Source organism: Festucalex cinctus, chromosome 16 (assembly GCF_051991245.1).
Source record: "Festucalex cinctus isolate MCC-2025b chromosome 16, RoL_Fcin_1.0, whole genome shotgun sequence".
In the NCBI taxonomy this organism is placed as follows: Eukaryota; Metazoa; Chordata; class Actinopteri; order Syngnathiformes; family Syngnathidae; genus Festucalex; species Festucalex cinctus.
In genome coordinates, this window is record NC_135426.1 from 8,851,799 (window position 1) to 8,870,342 (window position 18,544).

The window sequence follows — 18,544 nt, forward strand, 5'->3', positions numbered from 1 at the left end:
TTAATTGACCCCAGAAAAACAAGTTTAACAGAAAAACTTGTTCCCTAAAATGAAATTCATTGCCCTTTTTCTTATAGTGGACATTGAACAATAAGAGAATTTAAAGCCAAACAAATGAATCCAAAGGTCATCAAACTGACAGGTGGTGTGTTTAATTGTTGTCTGGTTGACAAAGATTGCAATGTGGGTTGTTTAAAGTGTCCGTGAGTTTCCGGGACAACCAACATACACACACAGTGGAAGTCAACAACATAAGGAAAGAATGAATTCACAAACTCTTGACCGTCCGTAATACAACACACACTCCCACACGTACGTCCAAAAGTCAAGAAGTCAATCAAATTTGGGTATTTGTGTAGGTAGAAAAAAGGTGTTCCTAACAAAAATAACATCTAGTGTGGAGTGGCGGTCACTTAGACACGCCTCCACCCCCTCCTGTCTGCTTTCAGTCAAACTATGTACAGTTGAGAAAGGCAGTACATGGCCAGGATATTTACTGCAATATACAAAAGAATCTGAGGTAAGAACAGAGTCAATAAATCAACATTAAGTACTCAAAAATATGCCCCCTCGCAAAGAAAACGATAGGTGATTTTCAAACAGCAGTTGTAAAATCAAGCCAAAGGGGAGACAAATTAAATACAATTTAAAAAAAAAGAAAAAAAAAAGTGTGATCTCCTTCAGCGTAGGACTGGTAGTTGTGTGGTTTCATCATCTCGTTAATCAAGTGTGATGGTGCGAGGGATGACATCACAGGTTAGCAGCCATGGACCATTATTTTAAAAATCGAACGGGTTGACGCTTGAGCAGCAAGGGAAGGTCTGAGTCATGAACATGTAAAGAGAATTTAAAGAATTTTGTGAAAAAGACGATTGGAAAATGGGAACATTTTAAAAAAATAAGTTCTGATAAAAGTTAGATGAAAACTCTATTTTCAAGTGCATTAGGACACTATTTGGTGGTGTTAATTACCACAGTTTCAATGTAATACTGTGATTTAAAAAAAAAAAGCCATTTCCGACAAAATTCCCTAAAAACGGCTATCTGGATTATTCTTAACAGCTTTGCCCATGGCGCGTTTGTGGGAAGGGAGTGCACATGGCGACCGGCAACATGGACCGATTAAAATTTATCAACTGGGTACACGGGCCTGAAAATGGGCCAACCCTTCAGGAAACTCACAAAATTGTCAAAATGACAAAAATGTCTCATGATCCATCTCTGCTGTGTATAGACCGGTACAATGACCGTGCTGCAGTCCCATTTAGGGCTGCAGCTATCAAATATTTTGGTATTCGGCTATCCTACTGACAATTCGAGCAAATAAATGGTTATTCTGATAAAATTGAAAAATACCGCTCTTTGCTTAGTGAAAGAACAATTCTGAATACACAAGACAGCACATATTTCCGCTGAATAATGTTCGACAAACTGGTTTTCATATCTAGACAAGCAATATTTTTTTAAACTGTGCTTAGCAGCAGGTGATTTTCCTCTCCAGAAACATTAGTGACATTTTAGACAACTCTCTTCCCATGATGAGGTCTTTATGACAGTGACGTCAGAACCACACTTGCAATTTTGCGACTAAAACAGTACATTTGAGTAAGCCCGGTTTGTAAAAGTGATCAGTGGAAATGGAAACTGTCTCAGGCTTTCAGCAAAGTGTACAGAATGACCTTTACGTTGATTAAACTGCCTTTGAAAATAGCTCTTCCTGTTAGCCTCTGCTAAACGCTGACAACCAATGCAATACAATGTCAGCGTAAATAACCTTTTGTTTTAGTGCACGCTGAATTGTCATTTGAACGTGATTTTAGAACGAATTTGCGTTGACGTCGGTCGCAACAGTTTGTAACAGCAATCAAAATGTCCGAAGGTGCTAAAGATGCTGAATGCAGAATAATCCATTTTGAATCACTACTGCTACCTGTGGCCAAAAAATGAAACTGCACACAGCCTTCTTCACGTACACAATGCGCACGATGTCACATCTGCAGAGTGTGGGAAATCCGAACGCAAATCCCGTGTGAAACCTATTGGCCAGAGGCTTTCAGGACTACCCATTGTGAACAGCTAAGGTGTTCATCTAATAATTAAAAGATGTTTCAGTCATAGATGGTCAAATAAAAAGGTATTTTTTGGCCAAATCGTTAAGGCCTCAGTATACTTCTGCTTGAGGCACACTCGGAGACGTCACGGTGGAGCTCCGCTCGTGAGTTTGCCTTTCAACTTGTGCGCAATACACATCACAATACACATCGGTGTCTGCTTTGGTTTCACTCCAAGTCGGGCTGTCGCTACGGCTGGGACGCCACAGAGTGGAGATTTTTCTGCATTTTATGACAAATTAAGGAAGTTAAATTTAATTCAGAAACACGAAACAAAGCCGGGGGGAAGAGTCGGCTTATCACCATGGCAATTATTTATTGCCAATTTGCACCGGTGTTGTCCGTAAACTCGTCAAAACACAACAGCCACGCGCTTAGCGAACACAGTTTTTGTTATTGTTGTTGATTTCCGCCTCTCGTCCCAGTCACATATCCACATGCACAGCCGTGGTCTCCGTGCAGGAAGTCGATTTGCGCCGCCAAACAGTTGCCTTCACGGAAACTATCTGGGCGAGGGGGCGGTGAGAGAGAAAAAAAAAAAAAAAAAAAAAAAAAGCAGACTACGCCATCGAACGGATCAATCAGGAGCGAGCTACGCCCCGGCATCTACGGCGTGCAAGGATTGGCGACGTGTGCACCGCAGCCGGCCACGACTTACGCGGCACTTAAAATTCATGGCTCGCATAGATCATGTGACTACGCCGGTCATTAACGCGAGAGCAAACGTAGAGGCATAAATCAGGCTATACAAAGAGCAGCTTTAAGCTGGGAACAACTTCAAAATAAAAGCGTACCATTAATCTCCACATTTTTTTTTTTTGTAAGCTTAATTTGGAAGTTGGCCTTCTCACCGCGTTGGCGGCGTGTTGCCAGATACTGCGTCAGATATCCCCCCGTCACAATGTAAACGGTGTACTTCACTGTAAAATCTGGAGATTAGCGGGAGAAATCGGGAACCACACGGGAGAAAATCGTGAGTTCCCGCCTGAATCGAATAAGTTGGCAAGTATGTATCAATCTCAGTGTTGAGTGGATGTTCTTGTTGGTTAGTTTGATACCTGTGAGGTCAACAACTCGTAGCATCCATTTTCTCAACTTGTCTGATCCGAGGAGACGCAACGGGCAGTGATACTGACAGATACTGATGCTGATGTCAAGAAAACTGTCAACTGGACTCTCTCTCCTCTCTGTCACCCGCCTTCCCCTCCACAATAAATACCTTGCTAGTGAAAAAAGAAAACATTTCCAGATTTACAATATGCATAAAGGAATACCACATGGAGATGTAAGACACTCACACAGTTTCACGCATCAGAAGCGGCACACACACACGCACACACAGGAAGTCATTCATGTACTTCGATCCTCTTCATTCCAGTGAAGATATTTTGCGCGATGTATCCACTCGACATCAACGCTTGGTCATTTGGAGAGCATTCCACCCCTGTGAAGACCTCAGTGCCAACAACAGGAACGCTATAGCTGCTGTATTTCAGAAAAAAAAATGCCTCATTTTCAACAACACAAACTTGAGAAACTAAACGATGCGAGAGATAAGATGGCCTCTTGATGACGGGAATGCTCTTTGAGGGAGATGACGACAATTTAGAAACTGAAATGCACCAATCCAGTGCAAAATTTCAGGCAGAACTTGAAAGATTTCAGCCTTTTTCTTTACATTTTTGCCTGGAAGTAACTGCAGTTATATTTAAATATATTTAAACACCTTCACAGGAAAGACAAAGCTAGGTAGACTACAGAGGGCGCATGACCAGTGTGGTCATGTGGGGACCTAGGGCGGTTTCCTTGAATGGAAACGGAGCAGCCAATGACATCGTCCGGTTTGCTAGGAGGACGGGGCAGCAGCTCGAAGAACACCCATCCTTCCATTAACTTGGCACTGTTCTTCTATATTTCTTCATTTTTTTTTAAGACCATTTGTCATCAGAAGTGAACGAGCTCCGTTGAGTTCCCGTTTTTTTTTTTAAAGGAAATCACAGTTTTAAAGGAATTCAGGGCAGGATGCATCAGTGCACAAGGCCTCGGCTTATTTTTGGGGGTGTGAAATCAGTGGCCGAGGAAGAGGGGCTCAACGGGGCAGTGGGTGTTCATGAATGGCAAAATGGTGGGGCAGCGTCTAGTCAAGCTCACACTCCTTGAGCTTGGCATTGTCTCTGACTTGGTCAAACGTGTACGTCTTCACGATCTTGCCGTTCTGGAAGACTGTGTGCAACAGGTCCTGGTCGGGTGGAAGAGGGAGAAGAACACGTGATGACAATCACACGCTGGATGGTCATGTAAAAACAACTGTGGTGGATTTTCCTCATATCACAATTATTGTTATTGACCAGGGGTGTCAAAATGAGTGCATTCATTTTTGAGTTGATTTAAAGTTCCTTTAACGCCACTCATATTTTTTATTTTATTTTTTTTAAATGAACGCCCCTTAATTTGGAAAGGCTGTACTGGCAGAATTCCACTCTCAATGCAGCAGACACGTCCAGATCAGAATTTAGCAGTCATAAATTGAATAATAATGCATATATTTGTAGAGACTGGGGTCATGGTGCATTTTACAATTTTAAAAATGTCCAGAATTTCCTAAGTTACTTAATCTTAAAGATTAGATAGCTCTTAATAGAAGAAAAATGCACTGAGCTGTCGCCAATGTCTTACAAATGCAATGATGCCATCAAGTGGCAGAAAAATGACTTCAACACAAATCAATATCACACTCGTCTTTTACAGTATAGTGCATCTTTTTCCATTTTAACTCAATTTTATGAATTATTATGAAATTAATGTATCAATGACTAAAAGATGCAGCCATATTTATATTAGCGCATCATTTTTTCACACTTATGCTTACAAGAATTTGAAAACTTTTTATTTTATTGTACGTTTTGTAATTATTGAAGTCATACGATTACAATATTAATCACTTGACACCCCTATTATTGATGCATTATCAGGTGTGCCGAGTAAACTCACCAATCCGTACTCCTCCAGGTCACCTTTGCCCTCTTCTAGGGTGACAAACTCCCCACTTTGAGTCCGGTGCAAAGACAGGCGTCCTTTCTTTGACCTCTTGTTGGGGTCCGCCACGGGGTCCTTGAACACGTTCACCTTGTTGGAGGCAAGCAAAATGCTCACTTCATTTCAATATATAATACTTTTCACAGAGAAGACTCTCAAAGTACTTCACATAGTTCAATTATAGCCATGCATATTAAAAATATAGAATTTAACGTTTATATTTTCACAGTTAATACAATAAACAGTAAGAGAGATGGCTGGTCTTCATCCCTCTCACTGTGGACGAACCCCTCCTGGGTCCCTTTCCTTACAGGGTAGTTCTGTGCCCCGCCATGTTGTGGTTTTCGTGTGTCTGTTTTGTTTTGGGTGTGTCTGTGGGTACGATCATGGGGATGTGTGTGTGTGAGGGGGCTTTTTCTTTTTTTCTTTTTACTTTTTTTCTTTTTACTTTTTATTGTATTATGGATGTCCAGCACTTTGAGTTGCATTTTGAATGTATGAAAGGTGCTATATAAATAAAGTTTGATTGATTGATAAACAAAACAATGGCACAAAAGTAGAGACTTGTGGGCTGTCCTTTACCCCGAGTCCGTTTGTGACTACGTAGCTGCATTTGAAGGAGCAGTTGAGTAGATCTCTGGTCAGTTTCTGCAGCAGAGCCCCCCCGGAGCCGAAGGAAACATTCTCAATGGACCACCGGTGCTCCTTCATCCCCTCCACTATCTGTGAGGAAGAAAATGAAGTGAAGAAAGGGCATTCACTCATCCAGAGGGAGCTTTGATACGAGTGTGTATACCTCTTGCAGTGTGTTAATGTCCACTCCATCTCCTTGAATGACTCGGATATACGGAGGCAGCACCTTGAATCCTTTGGAGTTCTCCTTTGGTGGGAACTTCTTACCCAGGATCTCCAACACCTGAAAAGTTCATCCATGAATACAAACTCAAACATCATGGGAATTTGGAATAAATCAGGAATTTACAATAGGGCTGAAAAATCAAAAATTGATTTTGATAAAATAATATTTTTCCCCCTCACTTTTTCCACTCAATATTGCAATTGTGATTAATTTTTTCAAGGTCCTTTTCCACGTGTACTTTTTAACAACCACAAGCAATAAATTAACTCATTCACTCACAGCCATTTTCACTGAAGCAACCCCTTCCTTCGCTCCTGTCTGTTTTACTGGATTTTGACTGATTTTGCAAGGACCACAGAATATTGTGTTCTATTACTATGAAAACATGGACCTACCAAAAGAAAGACTAGAGTCTCCCCTTTCATCGGGAGGGAGGGGGGTATATTTGTATCTGTTTCTGATTTGCATCAATTAACATTAAAATATAACTACGTTTCATCATTACTCACATTCCTGGTGAAAACTTGGTCAAAAAGAGCTTGTTGCAACATGGCCCTGGCTGATCTCTTATACTCTGCTGCCACCTGGTGGCCGTTTTTGTAATAACTACCATTGATTTAAGCCACCGCCTCATGTCTGTATGCTCTTGCATTAAAAAATAAAAAATACAAAATAAAAAACGTATAAATATGTTTTTGGGAGTGAAGGACAAAGTATTAAACATATTATACTATAAAATACATTTTAAAGTTGTCTCTTAATAGGGAACTCCTTAAACCACCAAGCGTACCTTCAACACTGTGTCGAGGGGGTTCCCCGAGTCCGGCCGCACGACGAGCGGCGCGTCAGCGCTGCGCGATTCGATGAGCCCGCGGAGGTCCTCACCCCAGATCTTCTCGCAGGCGTTGTAGATGTCGTAGCTGTCGCTGACAATGGAGACGGGCACGCCGGGGAACTGCTTGATGATGTGCTCGAAGGCGTCTTTCTCATGGTCCTTGCCCCACGCTGTGATGGTGCTACGGAAAAGGAGACAAAAACAAATTTGCCTGGGTGCATCTCCAATTACAACAGCGTCAAAATGTTAATTTATTTCAGTTGTTCAACTTAAAAAAAAAAAAGAAAAGAAAAACTCATTATGTAGATTCACTACAATCAGTGTGAATGTGAAATATCTCAAGATTAAAAGTTACTGAAGGCAGAAAACTTAATTTTGAATCACTACTGCCACCTGTTGACGAAAAATTAAACTGCACACAGCCTTCTTCACATACACAAATACGCACATGACGCCACATCAGCAGACAGAAGGCAGGAAATTCAAACCAGAATACAATCTGAAACTTATTAGCCAGAGGCTTTCAGGAGTACCCATTGTGAACAGCTAAGGTGGTCATCTACTAATTAGAAGATGTTTCAGTCATAAATGGTCAAATAAAAAGGCTAGTGTCAAGAAATTTTGGGCCAAATTGTTACAGAGAGCAGCTTTAAAAAAATATGTAGGTAAAAATGAAGGGACAGTCAAAATATTGTTTTAAAAGACAGAAATTGGGCAGGAATTGGCCTTATGAAATGTATTTTCATGTGTTTTTAGTCAATCTATATAATATGAATACTGAATTAAATGAACTTTTCTCCAACACATTTGTTCAGTTGTACTTGTAGTCTCAATGACCACAAATTGTCCACAAGGAAGACGCATGTCCTTATTTTAGTGTAAGAAAGATTTTAAAATGTAACTTTTATTCAGCACGGATCCTCAAATGGTTTAGGCCCAGGAAGAAATTCCTCTATTTTGTTATGATAAAAAGTTGTAATGTTATGAGAATGAAGTGGTATTATATATATCGGCGAATCGATTTTTTTTTTTTAACACCCCTAGTCACAATCATATTTGTGCTTTTGATTGGCCTACAGTTAAGGGAGAGAGAAGTTATTGGTTAATTGTGTTGTTTATTGGAACGTTTGTCCTCAGATATATCTCGGGAAACAAAAAGAAAGAAAGAAAAGAGAGAGAGAGAGAGAGAGAGAGAGAGAGAGAGAGAGAGAGAGAGAGAGAGAGAGAGAGAGAGAGAAATAATCTATGAGCAAAACATGCAGCTCTCCAAGATACACTCTTCAGGACCCCAAGGGGATTTGAGTGGTAAAGGATACATTTAATGTATTTATTGTTTTGTTGTGGTGTTTTTTTTTTGTTTTGTTTTTTAAACTACAAGAGTGCTAACAGCGTCGCCCCCCCCGCCCACCCCCACCCCAATAATAAAGGGTTAGTACAGTACAGACACTGCACAAACAATGCATTCCTCAAAACATATCAACCATAATGATTCTTTGCGGTGCAATGGACCCCTTGCCTTGCTAAGGTAAACAGATGAATGTGTCATTTTATACCAGTTACTATGGCAACAACGTGGCCATCCTACAATGCACTGGTGCGGGAACGAAGGATGAATCGAAGCTGCAGTAATTGGCCTGATGGCGGGGAGGATGTGACCAAGTGTGTATGTGTATATGACGCAAATGGCCGAGTGCCGTAAAACAAAAGCATGTGTACACGGTGCGACAGCCAATCACATCTTCCTGCCTCCAGCCAATCATGGTGCGGTGAGCCAAACAAGCCCCCTGACACCCAGCAGATGTTTCCGGGTGGATTTTGGACTACTGCTGAGAAATTCCACCAAACAGAGAGCAGCTTTGCTATTGTGAAGCCTGATAGTCAAGCTAATACCTGTTCACCTTTAACAACTCCACTTCATCGTGTCTTTCCCAGGACTTATGACAAAAGAGGCCAATATGATGGATAGCGCCACCTGTTGGTTTGGACTTGCCAGTGTACAAATGTGTTTTATAGTGAACCTCCTTTATCCCGGAGGATATATTACAGAGACACCGGCACTGGGTAAAATCCACAATAAAGTGCGACAATATGGGAAAAAAAATGTATTGATATATTTGAGCCATCCTGCATGCTTTAAACTTATTTAAACACCACTTTGGGTAAAGGAAAATAAGAGTTATACTTTATTGTGAATGTGAAGTGAGAAACCTAAGTTAAATACTGTATAATAATTTTAAACCATTGCAATTTGTTGAACAAAAGTCCAATAGCTTAAAGATGAACTGTGGAGTTTAAAATGTTAATGTTTAAGCTTTTTCTACATCCTGCATACGCCACCTATGGCCAGATGAGTTTAAAGAGCCCAAACGGGGCGAGTTTCTTGAGTGGAGTGGTGAAGGGTGACGTCATGCTCGTCGCCGAGAACATGAAGTGTTGCGATGGCGAGTGTACGACACAATTGGGAAAAGTGTGCGTGTGTACCTGTGTTCTGCAGCAGGCACAGAGAACCCTGGCACTGGGTCCTTGGTGCCATAGTACTTCTTAATCACACTAATTCCAGCGACTGTGTCCGTGCCCTTGAAGTTGACCAAGTGAGCAGAAGCGCCAATGCCCGCAGTCTGTAGAAATATATATATGATACATATTTTTCCACTTCACTCCACGGTAAAATTTCCTCAGTACCTCTTGCGAGGAGACACCCCGGTAGCCAAAGTCGTGTAATTTGTACTCGAGCCCTTCCAAGTTCCCGGACGTGTCCAGGAGATATTTGGCCAGGATCTTCTTCTGCTCCCTGGAGTTGGTTGCCACGGTGATGGGGTACCAGATCTGCACTAGGATGGTCTAAAAAGAAAGAGCGAGGACGCATTGATGTGCCAAGTCGTCAACTGGATCTAAAACTTGACACCAAGAGGCTGAGAAATGGCTAGCATTCCTTAATGTTTCCAAATGCATTCCAGGCTAAGAGAAATGTGAAAACAAGCGACATTGCGCAGCAAATACAATGTATGAGCGCAATGAAGGTCATCTCATGTGTGTGCGCGTGTGTGCGTGCGCGATTATCTCTGTGCGGGAGGTTGCTTTGAATAGTTGGCCTTTGTTAGCAGGATTACGCAAAAAGAAAACAAGTCAATGAACATGCACACTAAACAGACTCATGTGATTTCATGATCACACCCCCTTTTGCATACATACAAAAGGTCATGCAGCATTAGATAATGTAATCAAAGTACTGGTCATGCTGGTGTCATTAAATGAGGTGTGTACAGTATAGCTGCAGTGTTGAAAATGAGAGCAAAGTGGTTAAAGCAAAATGTTGCATTTAATTATATAATCTCGTGTGTGTGTCTGTGTGTGCTGATGCATGGTTTTATACCAGCTATGGTGATGTGTGCGTGTGCAAGTGTGTGTGCGTGTGACATGCCCAGTTTTAATCACCGTGTGGCGTGTGCAACTGTGCTTGAACAGATATGCCTCCTTTTATGTTTACATTATAGATAGAGGAACGTGTGGTTTGCTTCCTCCCCCTTTCCCAAAACATGCACATTTGCTTCATTAAAGACTCCGAATGGTAAGTAGTGTAAATCATATGTGTACCGCAATAAATTTTGCCAAGGGGCCAACATGAACTGGAACACTTGCCGAAGGTCAAGTCAACCTTATCTTTGTTTTATATTATTTTTAAAAAATTTAGAAAAAGGATATAGTCTTGTGTCAATAAAATGATACATATGGTACATAATTGTGTAATTATGAAATACAATATTTAAATTAAATCATAAACAGTCATCAAAAATTGATTTTTATCCGTTCAAAACACGGACATTAATTTTGTGCACCAATTCATATTAGCCATTCTTAGTCAGGACAGTGGCAGTAACTACACCCAAGACGTACGTTTAATGAAACTGTAGATTTGTGTACAGTATTATCCGGCCAATTCCTTTTGGTCCTCTTCCCTCCACAGTACAATAAATAATGTTGCTTTGCTAGCATGAGAACCCTTGTCCTTTTTGTTAGCCTTTCCTCACATAGTTTCTCTGTACCCTACCATGTTATTGGAGTTTTTTTTTTTTTTAAGTTGTGTGCGTACGTGTGTTTTAATCACTCAGCACTGAGTTTCATTTTAATGTATGAAAGATGCTATATAAATAGTTTGATTTTATTTTATTAAATGACTTAAAATATGCATTGATGTAAAGTATAAAAGAATTGATTTGCAATGCCATATTAACTGTCAGAAAAGACTGGGGGGAAGTAAAGTTTAGTTCCGTCTAGGTACGTTTCTGTGTGTCTCCTCAGAGGTAACACCCGTTCGTTTTCATTACTTCCTGCAGCGCCATTTTGGTGTGATTTAACTGAGACAAAGTACTCTGTTGTATTCCAATATGTGTTAAATATGTTCCTAGTTCATTCAACTTTAGCATTACTTAATTGCCTTGTTTGCGCCATCGAGAGTTAATTGCCTCATTTGCGTCTTCACGTTTATTGCCTCGTTAGCGTTGCAAACTTCTATAGAGATCTGGACATTGACGTCACTCATCCCACAATGCAACAGGATTCTGGCAGGATCGATAACGTGTCCTTTGCTTTGAGTAAACGTGACATTTTTACAATGATAGACAGCTGTTGTGGGCCAGGTGCCACAACGAGAAGAGGCAAAAAAAAGAATCACGCATTCTCCAGCCTACCAAAAGAGAAACCAACGAGTAGCCAATGATTCATTCATAGCAGCCATAAAAAGGGCAAAGAACAAGACGGAGGAATTGGGATCCTCCTCATCATTTGTGTAGCGATCACTTCATCTCATGTGAGTCAATTACTGAATCAGTTAGTCGTGTCGATGTAGCTCGATTGTATAGTTATTAAATGAAGGCGAAAGACATGATCGGGCACTTTGTATATGGTGGCGGAACCAGCCGATGCTAATGGTAATGGGTGTGAAGCTGGCCTCCTAGCACACAAAATATGGGGGAAATGATCTGTTCCGTTTGTTTGTGCTGTTACAGCTTAATAGATATTACACAGTTAAATTCAATAACTGAGCAACAGCAGAAAGAAGACTTTTTACAGCATAAATAACGGCGGCACCAGATGAATCAACAGATGCTAAGTTGCTTTATATCTCAATGTGTGAAATTGCTAACATATAAAGGAAAAATAAATCTGGATTGTACAAGCTTGTAAAGCCACTTTGACTACAATTTCAAATTTTGGGTTCCTGGGACAGGAAAATAAAGAGAGGAGGGTATTTGGCGAAATCTCAAAATCAAAACTTTTGACGACTCGATCTATGAGCCAGAGATAGCCAGCACGGGTCACATATATGAAACATCACGATCACATTAGGGTAAAAATGCATTTTAACCATCTTACAAGTACAGTTAAAACTGCATCTGTACATTGCGTAAATTACCTTTTGTTGTGTAAAGTTACAAAAAGTTACTGTTTGTAACAAGAACAGAATGCAGATGTTAAAATAAAGATCATCTTTCAGTTTCTGCTTCCTTCTGGACTCACTTCCACCCAGTTGGTAAGCCAGTAACATTCTGGATCCGTGCTCTCCACTGTGAACAAGACGTTGCCACGGGGGATGACGCTGCCCTCCGGGACTGCCTTGATTTCAATAGGCAGGTGGCCGTTGTATTTCTGGGAGAGGACACAAACAAAACATGTCACACTCTCTCCAAGGTCCTGAAACTTCAAAATGATGAGTTTCTGACCTCCAAAATGTACGTCCACCCTTTCTCGTTAAAAACATCATGCTGGAAGTGTTCTCGGTACACCTCCTTGGCCTCCTGGATCTTCTCCGGAGTGACTACCTTTCCTGGACACGAGAGGGAGTTATGATGTAGGAAACAAAAGAAGAGAAGGAACCCAAGGGACCGGAATGCTATTTTACTGTCCATGGTTCTAATCCAATTAGAAGCCTCCCATGCACAGTAACAGGGATTCTTTGTCCTCTCACTTGTCGATATTCTCTATTTCTCGCTTTAACTCCCCAAACAGCATAAAGATCCCATTGAATTTACTGAGAAATCCTGTTTCATTGGGAGGCACCGGATCTTATAGTATAGTGGATAACTTTGGCTTCTTGTGGTAAGATAAGCACAGATGGAGATCACAAATTGGTCTAATTTTTTGGACAATTTCAATGACAGGAATGCACTAACTAGGGGCAAACTGATAACTGAACTAATAGCTATTAACAGCATTACATTAAGCATTTTAATGAAAAACTAAATACTGGGAGCAGCATTTGCAGACTCCAAAATGCAGTTTTAGTATTATAAAGTGATTGAATTTCCACACGATATCTGAATAAATTCTCATTATTGTACCGTACACTGCAAAACCTAAAATGTAGCCAAATTTTCCTGTTCTACTGGCAGATAATTTCACTTCACAAGAAATTTTAATTTAGTTTTAATTATAGTCTTTTGACTAAAATTAATTAAAGTATTAGTCATAATTTAGTCATCTGGTTGTATTTTAGTTTAGCAATTTTAGTCGACGAAAAAAGAACAATTTTAGTCGACTAAATAGGCAGTTTAGTCAATATTTTCCATCAGCATACATTTCAACTTTTATACAGAAAATTAAAATGCAACTATTTGTAACTGCAGTTTAACACGCAAGACACATTGAATACAACGGTGACTACAACGGAATTAAATTAATTAATTAATTAATTAATTAATTAATTAAATTACATTAAATAAAATGCAGTGAGCACTGAACAGTTTCTGAGTGGTTCTTTTACCGAACCCGCGTTTCATTCCTTCTGATTGGATTGTGTGAATTTTCGTCACAGTTTTTTCATTTTAGTTTTAGTCATTGATTAAATTGTCAGTGAATTTTAGTTATGGTTATAGTCTCAAAAAATGGCTTCTATTTTAGTTTTCATTTAATTTTCATCTGAAAAAAATGTTTGTGACAAATTACGAAATTTTTTGTCAACGAAATTATCACTGTTTGATAAGTGACATATTCCTAATTTCATTACTTTTTTCTTTTTTTTTTAAGATCCGTTTTTCTTTTTTTTCTGTTTTTTTTTTTTCTTTTTTTTTTTGCAGTGTAGCATGTCACTTCAAAGAAATGAGAAATACGTAGATTTATGCTCGCCTGGAAACCGGACTAGCTGTACCACAGATATACAGTGTTCCCTCGTTTTCCGCTGGGGTTAGGTTCCAAAAAATACCCGCAATAAATGAAATCCGCGAAGGAGTTAGCTTTATGTTTTACAACTCTTATAAATGTTTTAAGGCTCTAAAATCCCCGACCGCACAATTTATACACTTTTCTCATTGAGGCATTTACATGTTCTCACATTTCTCTCTTGTTCAAACATTGACAATGTTCAAACCTTCATAAATTTTATAAAATGGGTATACTACTGTAAAAAAAATATGCAAAATTGCACACACAAAAAATCCGCGATACAGCAAGACCGCGAAAAGTGAACCGCGTTATAGCGAGGGAAGCCTGTACTTCAAGAGCATTTCTGAGGTGGGGCAAACCAAACCAAACAGAAAAAAACAATCACCGAAGAGTGGCATACGTTTTCTGGGCACTTCTTACATTGCCGAAGTTGGCAAACAAATATAAGCAACATTCTACGCAGGCTTAGCCTACCGTTGAAATCAAGTACACTGAAGTTGGAATAGTTGTGGGATCAAGGATGAAAATTGAAAGGTTAATTATTGAGCCGGCTTGGAATGAGGGGGAGGAAGTGGTCACTGGAGGGACTGAAAGACTGAAAGAGCAGCTGTGCTTTTGTGTCCCATGCTCTCCCCCGGGGCACCTCTGTCGGCGCACCATGAAATCCTCTTAGGAGGCCATGGACTGCTTTTCTTCTTAAGTGGTGAAAACTAGAAAACGCTTAAATCCAGACTCATTTGTATGGGCTAAACTATAAAGATTATTTTATACAAAATAGAAGAAACATTTGCTTTTTCATGGTCATGATACCATTTTTGATCCGTGACAGAATGGCAAGCAGCATTCGAAATACAACAGAGGATTCAAGAGTTACCTTTGAGGTATTTGTGGAGGATGTACTGAAGGCCGTAGAAGACCGTTTTGTCGTATTTGACTTTTCTGCTTTTGGTGGGATCCGTCCTCTTCTCGCGGCACTCAAAGTAGGAGTAGACTTTACTCGTGTTTGGGGGGTATTGTTTGTAATGTGTTACCTGCAGATGCAGAACACACAAGAACTTATCACAAGGGCACAATGGAGGTGTGTTAACGCATAGACTGTCAATAAAGATTATAACTGTAAATAAACTTCATGTGAACCCTGCAACCACTACACTAAGTTCAATATCTGACTAATCTAGTAAGGTGTGCATTATGTTTAAATTGCACACCTGAGAGCAACCTGAACCAATTGCAAAACTGTTGCAAAATACAGCGTGGGAGATCTTCTATGCATGTACAGCAGGGGTGTCTCAACTTTTTCATTTGAGGGCCACATAGAGAAAATCAGAAGGATGCAAGGGCCACATAATGTTATGAAGAGAAATTGTGTTTAGTCCGAAAAATTGTACAAAAAATTTATTTGTGCTTTTGCATATTTAGGAAAATGCTACAGTATATAAACCACTTTATTTGTAATATGGCAGTAGGGTTATTATAGTTTGGGAATTTTTCATTTTAGTTCGTTTTTATTAGTTTTCAGTGTGGTTCTGTTAGTTTAGTTATTTAAAAAAATGCTTAGTTTTAGTTTAGTTTGTTAGTTTCAGTATTAGTTGTTTTTTTTGGGGTTTTTTTTTAACGTGTATTACTTGTGCGCAATATTTAAAAAAACACCATGGGAGCAACGTCATCTGAAGGTGCTTTTCTATTGGCTTCTGTGTGACATACTTTCAAACGTCATTATTCCGGTTTATATCAAAATAAATTTACTAAAAATCAATCACATTTAAAATCATCCCCAATGGCTCATGCATTAAATTAATTACCAAAGACTAAAACGAAGGACATGTTTGCTATAATTATAGTTTGTTTTAGTTAGTTTCGTAAACATAAAATGTAGTTTCAGTTAGTTTTTGTTTTTTAAAAACATTTTCGTTTATTTTAATTCATTAACGAAATTGTTTTTTGAATTTTAGTTTTAGTTTTTTTCATTAGTTTTAGTTAATTAAAATAACATTTAATGGCACCTGTTTTTCAATTTGAACTGAGTCACTCACGGCCATATTGTCTGTAGTTTGGACACCACTGATGTACAGCTTCTGGGAAAAACAAACTCATTTATGTAAGGTGGAATTTTTTTGTTACATCAAACAACAATTTAACAGGTCAAACTTTGTCCAACATGCCCGGGCAAATGTCCTCAAACAAGAAGAGATCATGCTAATGCTTGGTCGTCCGTTAAATCCACACTGAACAATTTGAGGATTGAACACTTGCCATTATACTGAATTAAGTTAATTTAAAGTCATCTACCATGGTAGTGAAAATGAGTGTAATAAATTAAAAGCCCACAGACTGTTACCAAGTACTAGTAGTAGTTATCTCCTGTCATGTTGGCCTTTGAACATTTGAACAAGCCAATGTTGTTTTTCTGTTTCACAAATGTTCAAATTTGAGTCTGTGCGGCCCACAGGCTCAACTGCAGTTCAGATCGGGGGCCGAGAAGGGTGGGAAAACAAGAGGTAAAGATAAATGTCAACGACCAACTCAGTGTATTTGACCCCTGTCAGTGTCCTTTCAAGGACTCAAAATAGAGTCAAGACATTCACTGGAGAACGTGTAACCGCCCACGCACACACACACTACTACTATCCAGCTTTTATCTTGGGCTATTCTAAAAACCAATGTACACTCACTGACTTAAAATGCATCTCTCGGAAGGTTATGTGATAGGGCCAAACTAAATAAAAATAATGAGATTAAGGTTGCGTCAGAGCTTGTCCGAACTGTAGAGACTGTGTTCAAAATTAGCTGCAGCATAGGAGGAGGCACCCCTGACAATTACCTAAATGTCAGAAGCCCCTCCAACCCCCTACACATTGTCATTGTTCATGTTTCTAAACAACAGATACTGAAAAGAAGGTACAAACAGTTTCTCTTTCATTTTTTCTTTCATTCAACCAAAGCAGCCATTTTAGAAAGACACATCCAGAGGACATAAAACCTGATCACGGTCATGACCCTTTGATTACTTCTTTGTCGTATTAAGTATCAAATAGAACTTCCTTTCATTTTATTAAGAGGGACGCTTGCTTGATCTGCATGGATGTCATGTCACATTTACAGGTACAGAATGCTCTACATAAGTTAATTCAATTCATAATTGACTAAAATGATGCCAAAATGGCGGTTATTCCTGACCAAGAACTGTCAGATGCACAGAACATTGTCAACAACCTCTCGCCTCTTCTCGAGCACTGAACAAAGCAAGCTCTTCGGGAGCTATATGTAGATATAGGATGATAATTTTGGCCCAGACTGAAACAGAAAACTCATAGTTTGGGTTTGAAGTTGAGTTTTTGTGACACCAGTCCTGAAACTTTCCTGACAAACAGAAACGATTAGATAATGCTTTTAAACCTAGAATTTTATCCACATACAGCCTTAAGGTTAACTCTATGAAAATAATACAAATAACAATTATATAGTATAAAAAAGGCTATATCACACAAATAGATTAACAGTGCAATCACGTGACCACGGGACATGGCAACTCGCCTGACAACCATCCAAGGCTAACTAAATTCGACCCCAATATGTTCCTTATAAATGGTCCCCGATGTTATATATAAAAAAAACGTATGCTTACAACATATTTTAAAAAATAATTATATCAACACTAATGGCGGTACTTGGCACCTAGACAACGTAGCGACGGGGCGAAGGTCACTTCCATTTAAACATTTTCCCTCAAGCTTAAAAGCTCACTCGCCTCGGTCTATTTTGTCTAATAACAATGTAATGATAACACCTCCTGATTTAGACTTTTTCCCACGAAAGCGCATAGGAGCGCTTGCTAGCTCGATGCTAGCTAATGTAGCTTGTTAATATTCGTCTTCCCCATTGGCTTGCACGTAACTTAGCACGTTAGCTCAGCCGGCTAGTGATCAGAAAGCTAACCGAGTACCGACCGGTGCAACTGGGGAGGAATTCTAAGCCGGCATTGATGCTTTGTTTCAGTCGCTCCCCCCTCTCCGTCTCTCCTCCGCATCCTCAGCTCGACACGGCCTGGTGGCGACCACCTCAGCGCGGTGGCCTTGGGACTGATGGTGGAGCCACCTTGACTGAATGCGTTTTCCATCCATCAGCCCCGCACGCCCCCTCTCCCCAGCCCGCCTGAGAGCGACCCCTTCCCGCAGACGGGTTACCTTGTACGAATCGGTGGCGAGCAGGATGTTGAAGTCGGCGTCCCTGTGCTCCATCTTTGCCCCACTCTTCGGTTGTCAGTCAGTCGCAGCTGTCAGTGGGTTGCGCCGTGCCGCTTGCCGGGGACTCCTGGCCGATAGCGTAGCTGGGCAAAAGGGGGAGGAGGAGGAGGCGGAGGACAGAGCCGAGGACGAGGAGGGTGGGGGGTGGGGTGGTGTGTGGTGGGGTGGGGGTTGAGAACAGCGGGGGTGGGGGTGGGGTAGAACTGGTGGTCGCTCTAAAAAAATAAAATAAAATAAAAAATCCGAAATGGCTCGGCTCTATTCGGTTCTGCCCGGCAACGTCAGGATGACAGCCAACCAG

The 18,544-nt window shown here is 40.2% G+C and overlaps 1 protein-coding gene across 3 annotated transcripts; it reads right to left on the bottom strand.

The window, feature by feature from the left end:
• Positions 1-130: 130 nt before the first annotated feature.
• On the bottom strand, positions 131-18,390 carry nampt1 (nicotinamide phosphoribosyltransferase 1). 3 transcript variants are annotated; one of them, XR_013279304.1, is made up of 12 exons: positions 18,184-18,390; positions 14,874-15,030; positions 12,562-12,665; positions 12,359-12,487; positions 9,524-9,682; positions 9,323-9,459; positions 6,797-7,022; positions 5,944-6,063; positions 5,730-5,870; positions 5,103-5,237; positions 3,410-4,350; positions 131-3,334 (listed from the first exon to the last, which is right to left on the bottom strand). XR_013279304.1 is itself a non-coding variant. In XM_077501548.1 (11 exons), the coding sequence occupies exons 1-11, from the start codon at positions 18,235-18,237 to the stop codon at positions 4,249-4,251; spliced, it is 1,464 nt and encodes a 487-aa protein (XP_077357674.1). In that variant the 5' UTR covers positions 18,238-18,390; the 3' UTR covers positions 131-4,248. The 3 variants fall into 3 exon arrangements, 1 of the variants encoding a protein (XP_077357674.1); XR_013279305.1 differs by having other exon boundaries at positions 131-821; positions 3,170-4,350; XM_077501548.1 differs by having other exon boundaries at positions 131-4,350.
• Between the last annotated feature and the right edge of the window lie 154 nt (positions 18,391-18,544).